At 45.2% G+C, this 14,055-nt stretch overlaps 1 protein-coding gene across 3 annotated transcripts in view; it reads right to left on the bottom strand.

Moving 5' to 3' along the window:
- The window catches only part of FGF13 (fibroblast growth factor 13), a 215,809-nt gene that overhangs the window by 18,697 nt on the left and 183,057 nt on the right, over positions 1 to 14,055 (bottom strand). For all 3 annotated transcript variants that reach the window (XM_063141912.1, XM_063141913.1, XM_063141915.1), the window contains one exon: positions 11,749 to 11,852. In XM_063141912.1, coding sequence (XP_062997982.1) covers positions 11,749 to 11,852 — 104 coding nt within the window. The remainder of the gene's footprint in view (positions 1 to 11,748; positions 11,853 to 14,055) is intronic.

Genomic DNA, 14,055 nt, shown 5'->3' with positions numbered 1-14,055 from the left:
ATAAGTGCTTGGAGGAAATTGGGTGGAGCTAGGGGAAGGGGTGTGGCCACCTGGAGAATGCCAGTGGGATGGATCAGGCTACAGGATTTAAGAACATAAGAAGTGCCCTGGTGCTGGATCAGACCGAGGGTCCATCTAGTCCAACACTCTGTTCACACAGTGGCCAACCAGCTGTCGACCAAGGGCCAACAAAGCAGGACATGGTGCAATGGCACCCTCCCACCCATCTTCCCCAGCAACTAGTACACACAGGCTTACTGCCTTGGATACTGGAGATAGCACATAGCCATCAGGGCTAGTAGCCATGGATAGGCTTCTCCTCCAGGAATTGATCCAACCCCCTTTTAAAGCCATCCCATTTGGTGGCCATCACTACATCTTGTGGTAGCAAATTCCATAATTTGGTTCCCAGGTCCGGGGTTCTGTACCCCTAGTCTAGAACTCCCCCACAAGGAAGTACAGTAAGTACTGTAAAACACAGGAACATAGGAAGCTGCCTTATACTGAGTCGGACCCTGGGTACATCTAGCCCACTGACTGGCAGCAGCAGCTCTCCAGGATTTCAGGTAGGAGTTTTTCCAGCCCTACCTGGAGATGCCGCCGGAGATTGAACCTGGGACCTTCTGCTGATGCTCCACCACTGAGCTATGCCCCCCTCCCCAAAAGCCAGAGGGCCCCCCCATGATACCATGGTTTCATCGTGTTCAAAAGAGAAGGCGCAAATTCTAAACATGCCCACAAGAAACAGAGCTAGAGAGATTTAAGGCAGAGCAGAACTAGAACTCGGCTCGGAATACAGCCGCTCCATGTCTCTGATTATACGCCCCTGCCTGCCTGATTAATCTCAGATCGGATCCCTCCTTCGAGGCCAGTCCAGGCTGCCATCACAAGGCAGTGGCAGAACAAGGTTTTGTTCTCTCCCTCCTATGTTAGATCTTCTTCAGCTTTATGCAAGCTCCAGTTTTGGGAATCATTTCAAAGGCAGCAAGCGCCAGCCTCGGAATGACAAAAAGGAGTGCGTGGGCGTGCGGTTGATCAATCCGACTGTCACTTGCTTTTCATTTACTACCCTGAATCTGTTTTTCAGGTGTGTGTGTGTGTGTGTGTGTGTGTGTGTGTGTGAACTGAAGTGTGCATGAATTTCTCAAAAAAGAAAATGCCAACGGAAGGAAAATGAAGAGGGGCAGGCAGCGTTTTCAGCTGGAGCTTCTCCTCAACTGAAGGTATGAAAACTACCCAAGAACTCACTGCATTAACTACTAGTTTCTACATCTTCCAGCTCCCAGGAATTGGTAGCAGTTTGAGTTAAGAGTTGCTGTGGACCTTTACTGAAAATTCCTAGTTCTCACTACTCAGATAGACTGTTGCCAGAGCTAGACCTAAGGTTTATCCCAGGATCATCCTGGGTTCATCCCTGCCTGAGCGCTGGATGCCCTGTGTGGCACTTAGATGAACAGGTTTGACCCCAGGACAATCCTGGGATAAACCTTAGGTCTAGCTATGGCCTGTGTCTGTTCAAAAGAAGCTATATAATGGTGATGACAATAAATCCTAGACCTTATTTGCAAATCAAAAGCAAACAAATCACTAGGTCTAGATGGTACCCACCTAAGGATTCTTAAAACTCTCAGATGTGGAATTGCTGATTTTCTAATAAAAAAATATGCAACATGTCCCTAACCCTGGGCTCTGTATCAGAGAACTGGAAAGTGATCAATCCCACACTAATACTTAAAAAAAGAAATCACAGACTTGTTAGTTTAACATCTGTTCTGCATAAATTAGTTGAAAGCATAACGAAGAATAAAATTCACAAGCATATAGAAGGACAAGTCTTGCTGATGAAGAATCAACATGGCTTCTGCAAAAATAAGTACTGTATTTCTTCGATTGTAAGATGCCATCGATTCTAAGATGCACACTAATTTCAGTACCACCAACAGAAAAAAAAACAACCTAAGACACACCTGCGATTCTAAGACGCACCCCATTTTTAGAGATGTTTATATGGGGAAAAAATTGTGTCTTAGAATCGAAGAAATAGGGTACTGTCTCCCTAACTTTTGGGAGTTGTTGAAGCGTGCCAATGGCCACGTAAACAAGATGATCTGGTAGACATACTTTAATGGGACTTTCAAAAGGATTTTCACAAAGCCCCTCACCAAAGTCTCCCTTCCCCTCTGTGCAATTCCGAACATGTCTTGTAGCGTTAATTTTCAGGAATTGGTCTGGCAAGAAATTGCAGTAGTGCTACCTGTAGCAAGACTTGCTTCCTTTAACAATAGCAAAATCCCGTTCATGTTTACATGGGAGGAAGTCACACTGAACTCACTTGGGCCTTCCCTTGGGGGAGTGTGATGAAGACTGTGGACTGAGCCAATGAAACCTCTTGTAATCCCCCATGCTATTTGTGGGCAGAGAAATTGCAGTGACAATTTCCCCAAATTTCCCTGAAAATTTCTCCAACAATTCCTCACAGGTAAGGCAAGAGTTATAGCACAGCTTTCCCCACTTTCTTCCAAGCTAGGGTGACCATATGAAAAAGAGGACAGGGCTCCTATCTTTAACAGTTGTATTGAAAAGGAAATTACAGCGGGTGTCATTTGTATATATGGGGAACCTGGTGAAATTCCCTCTTCATCACAACAGTTATAGCTGCAGGAGCCCTGCCCTCTTTTAAATCTGGTCACTCTAGTATAGCTCCTGCAGCTTTAACCATTGTGATGAAGAGGGAATTTCACCAGGTTCCCCATATATATACAAATGACACCTGCTGAAATCCCCTTTTCTATGCAACTGTTAAAGATACAGGATCCCAGTTCTCCTTTTTGTATGGTCACCCTATTCAAAGCCCTTTCTTGTTTCATTTCCTGCACTGCCACTGCCCATTTTGCATTCTCCACAATTCCCCATCTACCTAGCATCATCCCAGGGCATTGTGGAGGTGGGGGTGGAGATGAAACCCACCCAAATATGAGGAAGAAAATGTGGGGGGAATTCTGCAAAGTGGTCTTTTATTTCTAGGGGCTAAGAAAAGAAAAGAAAAATTCAGGACATTTCTGAGGGGTGGGGGAAAAAAATAAGTCATCTGAGAAATTTAGGCTCAGCTCTAGTTCTCATTATTTTGGGTCCAGCATCTTATCCAGGGTCTTCCAGATGTTCAAGTTGGGACTCCAGTTCTGAGGAAAACCCTGGCACTGTGTCTGCCTTTACCTCCCCTCCATTACACCCCTGGCTGGAAGGCATCTCATTTTGTGGCACCAGATTCCAGAAATGAGTTATCTGATACATCAAGAGGTACTTTCTCTCCTTTGTCCTTAATCTCCTGCCAATATGTTTCTGGGGGAATGGGGGAAGGGAATGTTCCTAGCATTATGAGAGTGGGAGAGAGAAAGAGAAAGAGAGAGAGAGAGAGAGAGAGAGAGAGAGAGAGAGAGAGAGAGAGAGAGAATATCTCTATCAACTTACTCCACATCAGGCCGGATTTTGTAATCCTCTAGCATTCGTCCTGCTTCTGAGGTCATTTTATTTTTTAAAACTAAAAAGCAGAGCTGAGGCAAGCAATCCACCCTATTCTTTTTGGGCCTTCTGAGGAGGCGGCCCAAAAGGCCAAGGAGAAAAGGGCAAGGAGACATTTGCCTCACTTCCAAGCTGGTCTGGCCAGTAACTGAGCTTCAGGAGAGGCATTCACACATTTTAAAAATGGAGGGGTGGGGAATACAAAAAACATGTTCTTCGCTTAGGGGCTCTTGCTGATCAATCTTTGTCATTAGTTTATATATTTAATCCATTTTTTGTAAACCTATTTCTCCAGGCGTTGTACGAAATGTAACACCAAAAGAGAAATAAAATCCCGATAGCAACAGCCAGCGGTACAAACAACTAAACATGTGAACACAACTGCAATGGCCGTCAAATATAAAAGTTAAAACTACCCCACAGGGACTTAAATGATAATAAAACATAAACACTAGCATTATTAATACACATCGAGATGATGTAAAAGCTAAGGAGAACAAGAGCTACAGAAATCTTAGCCTCTCACAGAAAGGATAGCAATGTGGGCATGAGGCGATCTCTCTCGGGAGGCCATTTCAGAGCTGTGGGGAGGGGATCACCACCAAGAAAAAAGAGCCCTCTCTCTTGTTGACATCTTCTGAGCCTCAGAATGAGGAGGACCACGGAGAAGGGATTCCAAGATAAACTCTGATACCAGAGGTAGCACCTAGCCATCAGGCCTAGTAGCCCTTGAAAGCCTTCTCCTCCAGGAATTATCCAACCCCCTTTTAAAGCCATCCAAATGGGTGGCCGTCACCACATCTTGTGGAAGTGAATTCCATAGTTTAACTAAGCGCTATGTGAAGAAGTCCTTCCTTTTATCTGTCCTGAATTTCCACCAATCAACTTCATGGGATGACCCCATTGGGTCCTAGTATTATGGGACAGGACTAACATTGGATATAACCCTCTAGTTTTATTCATATGGTTATTTGTATTTTTATTGTACCTCACCCTGAGAGCTATTTACTGTAGGGCGACTAATAAATCTGAAAACTAAATAAATACTCTCTCTCTGTGTACATATCATGGGTTCAAATTGTTCCAGAATGTTTTCTAAAACCACTGATAACATCACACCTCTATAAACTATTCTTTATGATGTGTCATGGTTGATAAAGCGCAAGCGATTCCCAAACATAGCAGTGTCCTCTCTTCTGCACACTGCTTTTAACTGTGCTGGCTACAGCGGAAATGAGAGCATCAGGAACAAAGAATCCTCATGACAAGATATTCTGAAACAACCTAAAATTTATCTCAGAGGGCTTCAACATTGGGGCCTTTGAGATACCCAGTGCCCTGTCATTAGCGCACAAGGGAGGAAGGAGTGGTGTTTCTGCTTCTTTCCCAGCTGTGGTTTTAAAATTACCCAGGGGTGGACATCTGGTGGACCTCCAGGGATTTTGGCCTACAACTCCATTCATCCATCACTGTTAGATATGCCAGCCAGGGCTGCTGCGGTGGGCCAAAACATCTGTCGAGCCACAAGTTGCCCACCTCTGAGATAGAGGCTGCTGAATTTTTGACAATCCACATTTCTGCTGCAAAGACCTATTTTCAGATGTTTACTGCCTGGCCATAAAAGCAGAGAAAAAGCAAAACAAAGCATCAAATTCCTGGTTCATCCCTGAGCCTTGAACACTGCTGCTAATATTTTCTTCTCATCCCTGACATGTCTAGGTAAGTCAAACCATGACAACAACACAATGAGTCATGTTTCCATAGGCCTATGGCTTAAAAACAGCCTCCCCCAACCTGGTGCCTTCCAGACCCATCATCCCCACCCAGCATGATGAACACATGTGGGCAAACGGGCTAGTAAGGCTGTTTAAAAGAACTGTTATACAGAATATGAAACGGAGCAAAAAGAACTCATTTACAGTATTTGGTTTAGCAGATGTTTTTGAAGACTGGAACTCACTTTGACAGTTGCTTCTTTACTTACATATTTCACATACAGAAACCGGGTGCTGCTTTTCCTCCATCCATGCCTAGGTATGTGCAAATCAACAAAACCTTATCTCTCCACAAAGTCCTCCGAATTCCATCTCAAAGTTTGTTCCAACTCAAGTTCGTATCACATTGCAAACTTTATTGTTGGGGTTTTCTTTTCACGTGAAAATCCTTGTGTACTTTCATCCACATTTTTCCAGATGTACACATCAATTGCACACATCTTTGAAATGTAGACATTCTTCTCCCATGGATTAAAGTGGATTTATGTGCATTTTTTTTTTAAAAAAATAAATACACATTTTTAAAGCGAATTTTTCAAACGTTCGCATGCATTAGATTGTAAGCCTATGCGGCAGGGTCTTGCTATTTACCGTGTATAATCTGTACAGCACCATGTACATTGATGGTGCTATATAAATAATAATAATAATAATAATAATAATAATAATAATAATAATAATAATAATAATAAGCGCATCGTTTTGGGTCCACGAGTCACGTTGCAAGTACAGAAATGTGCAGACTTCGACTGCAGATGGCAACGGAGACTCAGTTCAGTCTGGGAGGTGCAAATTGGGTAAATCCTGATAAAAAATGAACTGTCATGAAGTTCTCATACACCCTTACTCATGTCCCCTTAGATGATCCCCTTGTCTCCTTACAGATTCCTGGACGATAAGGCTATCAATCACTACTAGACATGATGGTTACATCTTCTTTCTGAATCAGAGGCCTCTGAACACCATTTGCTGGGGAACATGAGGGGAGGGTGCTATTGCACACATGTCCTACTTGTGGGCTTCCCATAGGCAACTGATCCCAGAGTGCTGGACACGGAATAATGGGCTCAAATTACAGGAAGCCAGATTCCAGCTGGACATCAGGAAAAACTTCCTGAGTGTTAGAGCAGTATGACAATCGAACCCATGACCTAGGGAGGTTGCGGGCTCTCCCACACTAGAGGCCTTCAGGAGGCAGCTGGACAGCCATCTGTCAGGGATGCTTTAATGTATATTCCTTCATTGAGCAGGGCATTGGATTTGCTGGCCTTATAGGCCCCTTCCAACTCTACGATTCTGTGATTCTATGATTGGCCATTATGGGGAAATTAGGATGCTGGATTAGATGGTCCTTTGGTCTGGCTCCAGCAGAACTTTTCTTTTGCATTTGTTTTGTAGCTTAAGGTGCACTTATACAGTATAACCCTTCTATTTCTTTTGTGTGTGATATGACCCTCTAATCACTTAGTATCTTCCAGCAATACTTGTGATGTGATTGCCGCTCCTTATCTCAGGTTTTAAAATCCTGCTTTCTTGTGTTTTAATACCATTTTAAATGTATTATTGCTCTGTGTTTGGTTTCTCTCTGTATGTATTTAAAGACATGGTGGTGGGTCCCCCCCCCATCTTGACTTTGGTAGCTGCCTTGGGTACTTTTTATATAGAAAGGCAGGATCAAAAGTACTTTTTTAAAAAGCCCAATGCACAACAAAATGGGTCAAGTCGTATTTAGGCTGGCATTTAAAAAAATACACCAAAAACTGCTCCATGAACCCAGGGGAGTTTTCTTAAACTGCTTTAGAATACCCCACCGTCTAGCCACATTACATAGCAAATCTACGTCTGAAAATGAACATGGAAATGAAAGTGGAGGGACCTCTAAGGCCATCGAGTCCACCCCCTGCTCAATGCAGGAATCCACCTTAAACCATCCCTGACAGATGGCTGTCCAGCTGCCTCTTGAAGGCCTCTAGTGTGGGAGAGCCCACCACCTCCTTAAGTAAATGGTTCCATTGTTGTGCTGCTCTAACAGTCAGGAAGTTTTTCCAGATGTCCAGACGGAATCTGGCTTCCTGTCGCTTGAGCCCATGATTCCGTGTCCTGAACTCTGAGATGATTGAGAAGAGATCCTGGCCCTCCTCTGTGTGACAACCTTCCAAGTTTTTTTTTTTTTACTCAGGCAAATCTGAGTGTCTGGTGCGGCATTCAAACTAGCTCCCTTGTGTGCTAGTTACTCCGGCTATTGGGCGGTATAGAAATGTAATAAATAAATAAATATTAGTTATCTACAGGCAGGGAAACTCCACTCAAGATTCGAAAGCATTTTGTGACTGATTAGGAGTGAAACCATGTAAAGATATGCAGGGGCAATGGAATGACCCATGCCAAGGGTGTTTAAAAAGAGTCTGGCTGGCATCCACAACCCAGACTTTGAGATTTTTATTCTGCCTTTGGGATGATGGGAATTGTAGTCCATCACGTTGGGAGAACACCATGTCGGAGATGGCTGCTCCAATCTCCTGATGCGATGAGAGCCTCCAATGCCGTCACCCCCTGGGACTTACTCTCATTACCCATCAGCGAAAGAGGGCCAAGTGGGATTTGAAGTCTTGGCAAGGATGCTACTTGCTGTGTGTAAAAAAATGAAAAACATTCTCCTCAAGGGAACGGCGTGAAGCACAACACTGCTCTGTATATCAACCGACTGGCGATCTTAAGGGGAGCTGCCTATTTAATAGAATGGCACAGAATGGTTATTGTCAGTGGCCACCCAGTGAAGTCTGGTGGCTCAGATTTTGGTAGGGCTGTGAATCAGTCAGAATCAGCCAGGACTCTAAAGGGATTACCCAACGTGCTGAACCCTTTCCCCAAAACACGTTCAGCACATTGGACCAGCGTTCTGGCTTGCTCTGATTGAAGCTTGGAATGGATTCACAGCCCCACTGAGATCATAATCACCAGCCTCCACTGTAGCCACCCCACAAACACTGTCAGGGAGCCAAAGAGATCTCTGGGGAACCCAAGGTCTTGTGCTTTCCCCCACGGGAGATAAAGAGGCAGATCAGCCACTACTCTTCTTCTGGACATAAATCTTCCCACCTCCACCTTCACACTGCACCTCCTCAGATTCACAAGTAATGCACATCATGGCATTGAGCCCCCCCCCCCCCCCCGTATTGAGGCACACAACTGTCCCCCTCCCCCCCCACACACAAAGGTCCCTGGATATAGAAAAGTAGCTGCTGGGTATGTATGTAAAAATAAATGCATAAATACATAAAAGGATAGGTGATGTGAGAGACCGTTATGAGAAACCTAGCTCCCTTGTGTGCTAGTTATCTACAAGCAGGGAATCTCCACTCAAGATTCGAAAGCATTTGACCACATGCTATTGGGGGCAGGGTCAAAAACGCAACTTTCCTTATGTAAAAGAAAGAAAGAAAACCTAGCTGTTATGCGTGTAGATGCCAGAAACCGCTGGGTCTGGATGCAGCGCTCCCTGTGGTGAACCACTGAACTGTAGGTGGCTGCTTCTCAGTGTAGTACCTCCATGCCCTGGACTGATGCCAGCCACCCACTCATGGTGGCCACTGGATCCTCCTGGGCAGGAAGGAGTCTAAGAATGCTTCCTGTTCCCCTTGCTCCTTGGTGTGTCCTTGTATCCTTGGCCGTGCCTTCTGGATTGCTTCTCAAACCTGCCTCCTGCTTTTCCCCATCACTCTGGCTGGTCCTGGCTATCAGGGCTCCTGGCTCTCCTGTGACCACAGCTCAGCCCTGACAGTAAAAACAAAACACTATCTGAATGGCTTCCTGAGATGGGAGAAATCCATGCTAAACTTCTCTCCCTGATGAGCTAGTGTGCTACAAGCAGGGAGTTCCTTTGGATTTGAATCCAACGGGAGTTGCTGCAATGATGTGCCCCATGGCGTTTGAGGAGAAATGCCAACACACACACACACACATACGGCTTTCCTGGTGTAAAAAATCTCCCTGCAGGTTGAAAAGCAGCACAACAGGGAGATGGCAGTACTAAATCTCTCTCCTTCGTGTGCCGGGTAACTTATAAAAGCAAAGTGTGTTTTTATATGGAGAAGCACTGAAAAACAAAACAACACACACACACACTCCCCCAAAAAGAAGAAGAAGAATCAGCCACAGTGCAGTAGCGGCATCTTCTCCACCATGGAGCTTTTGCGATTCCACCAGAGGCATTTGGGGGGCTGTGATTTGCAGATGTGAGAACTCTCTAGAAAAACACACACAGCTAGCTGTTCGGTGCAAGCGCTGGCATCCCACGCACCCATCACGCGTTGCTGCCTTAATCCACCCTGTTCCTGATTACGGATCAGCAGCTCCACCGCTAGCCATCGCGGCGGCCGCTTGTGCTCCGGCTTGAAGGCTCCTCGCTGGAGCCCAGCTCGGTAATTGCTATGCATCGGGGCACGGTGTGAGCAAAGCAAACCGCTGGAACGGAAAGAGAAATAACCTTCCAATTAGAACTGTCTGAAAGCCAGATGAAGCGCGAGATCATTATTTATCAGGCGCCTTTCTTTTAAGACAGCGACTTACGAGGCAATTGCATAATGCGGGAGTTGGGGTGGGGGGGAACACTTTCAGTCCAAGGGCCAAATTCAGTTTGGGAGAAGCCCTCGGGAGTCACATTCCAGTGCTGAGTGGGGCCACACACACACATGCATATATGCTTAGATCAGAAATTGGAATTTAAAGAATGTTCACTTTGTGGGGTTTGCAGCGGTTGCTACTTCTGTTAAAATAATAATAATAATAAAAAGTTTCTAGCCCTGATGACTACAGAGAGAAGGTTTTAGAATTATAAACAAAAAAATGGGTTCTACCATGGAGAAGGCCCATTTCCAGGTTGCTGCTAGATGCCATTCTGCAGGTTTCAGGGAGACCAGTGAGGCCTCCTTCCAATTATCATAGCAATCAAACAGGTCTTTACGGTGGTCCCAAGTTGTTCAGAGCTTTAGCTAATGATGTGCGAGATGAACAAGGCAGTTCTTTGCATGAAGAAACTGTCCTTGTTGTCTAAAGGGCATTGCTGCACATGCCCCCCTGACCTGTCCCTTAGCATTTTCCAGTTTCAGTCTATCCAAATCATGGCCCCATGTCATGGTGGACCGGTAGTCATTTGCCCCAAATAGCTGTTACTCCCTGAAGAAGATATGGATGACTGTTCTCCTACCACACACATCTGGAGCCCATGGCATCTTATAAAATGTTACTTGAACAGGGATCAAAACGGAGAAAAACGGCAGGCATTAGTTATTAAACTATATATTTTAAACTACGCTTCATTCTGACAGGTTCTAGGGTGGGATACGATGGCCATAGGATCATAGAATAGTAGAGTTGGAAGGGGCCATCGAATCCAACACAGGAATCCACCTCAAGGCATACCTGCCAGATGGTTGTCCAGCCATGAATGAAAGCAAATCACACCAACATAAAAATAGAACTATACAAATCAAACGAAATCTTCATATTTTGCATGGGTTTTAGAGTCTTCTAAGCCACTTTGAGATGGCAATGCACCCTGAACGGCAAGATAAAAGTCTTCTAAACAAAACAATAAAATCAACAGTCCTTCCACAGCTGGTTACAGGGATCATGCAACTCCCTTGTTACAACAGTTTCACTGGCTACTGGTCTGCTTCCAGGCTAAACTCAAAGTGCTGCTTATGACCTGGAAAGCCCCATACAACTTGGGACCTGAAAGACCACCTTCTCCCATATGAGAGTCCCAGGTTTTAAGAGCTTCAGGGGAGGCTCTTCCCTCTGTACCACGATTGTCAGAAGCACTTTTCATGGGGACACAGGAGAGTTCTTGGTGGCTGCTCTCAGGCTATGGAATTCCCTGCTGAGGGAGGCTAAGGTGCCTCCCTCCCTGTTGTCCTTCTTATTTGTCCCTAGTTTCACACTCTTGATTTCACATATGACTGCACCAGTCAAATCCTGTTAACTTGCCTTCCATTGACTACCAAAGATAGCCATTCCAGAAATGGCTTTCAGCTTGACACTGATGGAAGAAAAAGCAAAAAACAGTGTCCCTGCTAGGGCGAAAGAAGTCCACGAAAGTTCATAAGCTAATACAAATATTTGATTACCCCTCATAGCAACATTAGTCATAACAATAGCCTTAAAAACAAAAACAACAGCTTTAAAACCACCTTCCCATTTATGAGGTATCCCTGCCACAGGCAACCAGGTAAGAGGGTTTACATAAGCCTCCTGGTAAGAGAAACAGCTGTAATTCCACATGTTGCATTGACCAAAGGAATATGCTGCAATAAAATAAAATAAAAATTCTGAAAAGCAGTTTGCCTCCTCCACAGTTTAGCAAAAGAAACACAATTGCCGCATTTCGGGATCTAGCATTCCAGCACCCACAAGAGAGAGAAACAAGCCAAAACATAGAAAGCAGAAGACTTACCGATGTGTACAAATATCCTTCACTGTTCATTGCTAAGTACAATTTTGTTTGAACGCCTTGGATCGCCACCACTCGTAAACCCACAGGTATGAGGTTAAACAAAGCTAGGAGGGAAAGGAAGGGAGAAAGTTAATATTCTCATAAGAACCATTTTGTGAATTTTTAAGCCTAGTTTTTGAGTGTGTGTGTGTGTGTTTTAAAAAAATTCTTAAGTGGAGGACCGGGATGTTCACATGCAGCCCCATGAAATGAAAAAAATATAAGCAAATCAATTCTGTAAGGATGAAAGAAGTCCCTTGTTGGTTCAAACCAATGTTCTATCTAGTCCAACATCCCATCTTCCACTAGATGCGTCCTGGAAGCCCACAAGGAAGGATTAAAGTGGCATGTGTCCTATTTTACAGAGGACAGTCCTCTATTTGAAGGTGTTCTCTATTTAAAGGTTTAAAGATAATGGACTATAACAGGGTAGATAACGTGTTGTTGGATTGCAACTTCCATCAACGGAAGCCAGTATAGACTTAGTCAGGGGTGATTGGACTTGCAGCCCAACAACGTCTGGAGGGCCACACGTTCCCCATCCCTAAACTGTAAGAAGGAAGACCAGGAGACTTGAAGCTGCCCATCAAGAGTTAGCACCTGGGCAGTGACCGAGCAGGCATTCAGCTCACCTGGTCACTGTCTTCCACACCATGGCGAGAGGCACTGTATTTCTGTTTAAGTTATAGTGAAGATTTCTAAATTTGCATCTGTACATGAAAATTAGCGGGCGACTTTGCACGTCGCAGTAACCCACCCTAGAAACATAGCACGGTGGTTTGTTTAATCCATTGCTAAGCCATGCCACTGTCCTGAGTTTGTCATGGCTCATTTTTCCCTTGGTCCTTCTGCCCACAAGTATCCTTCGTGCCATGAGATTGTGAGGCAGCAAGCAAAGTGATTGGTGGGTTGTTGTTGTTTTTTGCCACTCTTGCCAAGCAACTCTGTTGCCTTTTGGCACAAGCCATGCGCAAGCCATCTTGCCAGGTTCACATGTCACAACAAGCCACTCTGTAAACAAGCCACCAACGACAACCATACAAGAAGCCATGGGTTCCCAGGGTGGCTTGTGTGTGGTTTACAACCCGCACTTCAGCCATCGTGCCAGGGTTGGATGTCATGACAAGCCACCCTGAAACAAACAAGGCTGACATCCCACCATGGGTTGCCGTGTCGGGTGAACCAGGTCAGTATGTGCAAATCTGTAACTTCTCTTGTCTGCATTTTGGGTGACATGTTAGTGGCCACCGTAACGGCCTGCATATTTGGTTGGGAAAGTGTTCAGTGCCTTCCTCCACTGCCAACACATTAAATTGCACTATTAAAAATGCAGTAACGCCGTCCCGCTGAAGTTTGATTATGCCACCCACAACCTTTTACATAGGCATGATGTTACAGATATTCCCTTGCCTGGTGGGGAGTTAAGAATCCCTCCCAGGCAATCATAGAATCATAGAATCATAGAATAGCAGAGTTGGAAGAGGCCTACAAGGCCATCAAGTTCAACCCCCTGCTCAATGCAGGAATCCACCCTAAAGCATCCCTGACAGGTGGCTGTCAAGCTGCCTCTTGAAGGCCTCTAGTGTGGGAGAGCCCACAACCTCCCTAGGTAACTGATTCCATTGTCGTACTGCTCTAACAGTCAGGAAGTTTTTCCTGATGTCCAGCTGGAATCTGGCTTCCTTTAACTTGAGCCCGTTATTCCATGTCCTGCACTCTGGGAGGATCGAGAAGAGATCCTGGCCCTCCTCTGTGTGACAACCTTTTAAGTATTTGAAGAGTGCTATCATGTCTCTCCTCCATCTTCTCTTCTCCAGGCTAAACATGCCCAGTTCTTTCAGTCTCTCTTCATAGGGCTTTGTTTCCAGACCCCTGATCATCCTGGTTGCCCTCCTCCATCAGCTAGAGAAGTTTCAGGAAAAAATGAAGGTCAGCTTCAGAGGCCCTACTTGCTGGACCGGCAACCGCTGTCATGAGCCATCTGACTGGCAAGCCATCTGACAAGAAACAGGGGTTTTATAGTGGTGGCCCTGCATCTCTGGGAATTCTCACCCAGATCAGTCACAAACAGTAGTGTGACCCTATGGAAAGGAGGACAGGGCTCCTGTACCTTTAACAGTTGCATAGAAAAGGGAATTTCAGCAGGTGTCGTCTGTAGGCATGCAGCTCCTGGTGCAATTCCCTCTTCATCACAACAGTGAAAGCTGCAGGAGCTCTGCCCACTTTTGTATCTGGTCAAGAGGGCAGGGCTCCTGCAACTTTAACTGT

Source organism: Elgaria multicarinata, chromosome 15 (assembly GCF_023053635.1).
Source record: "Elgaria multicarinata webbii isolate HBS135686 ecotype San Diego chromosome 15, rElgMul1.1.pri, whole genome shotgun sequence".
NCBI classification, from domain to species: domain Eukaryota; kingdom Metazoa; phylum Chordata; class Lepidosauria; order Squamata; family Anguidae; genus Elgaria; species Elgaria multicarinata.
The sequence above is the reverse complement of the archived record's forward strand: the minus strand, read 5'-3'. Positions and strand labels throughout refer to the sequence as shown.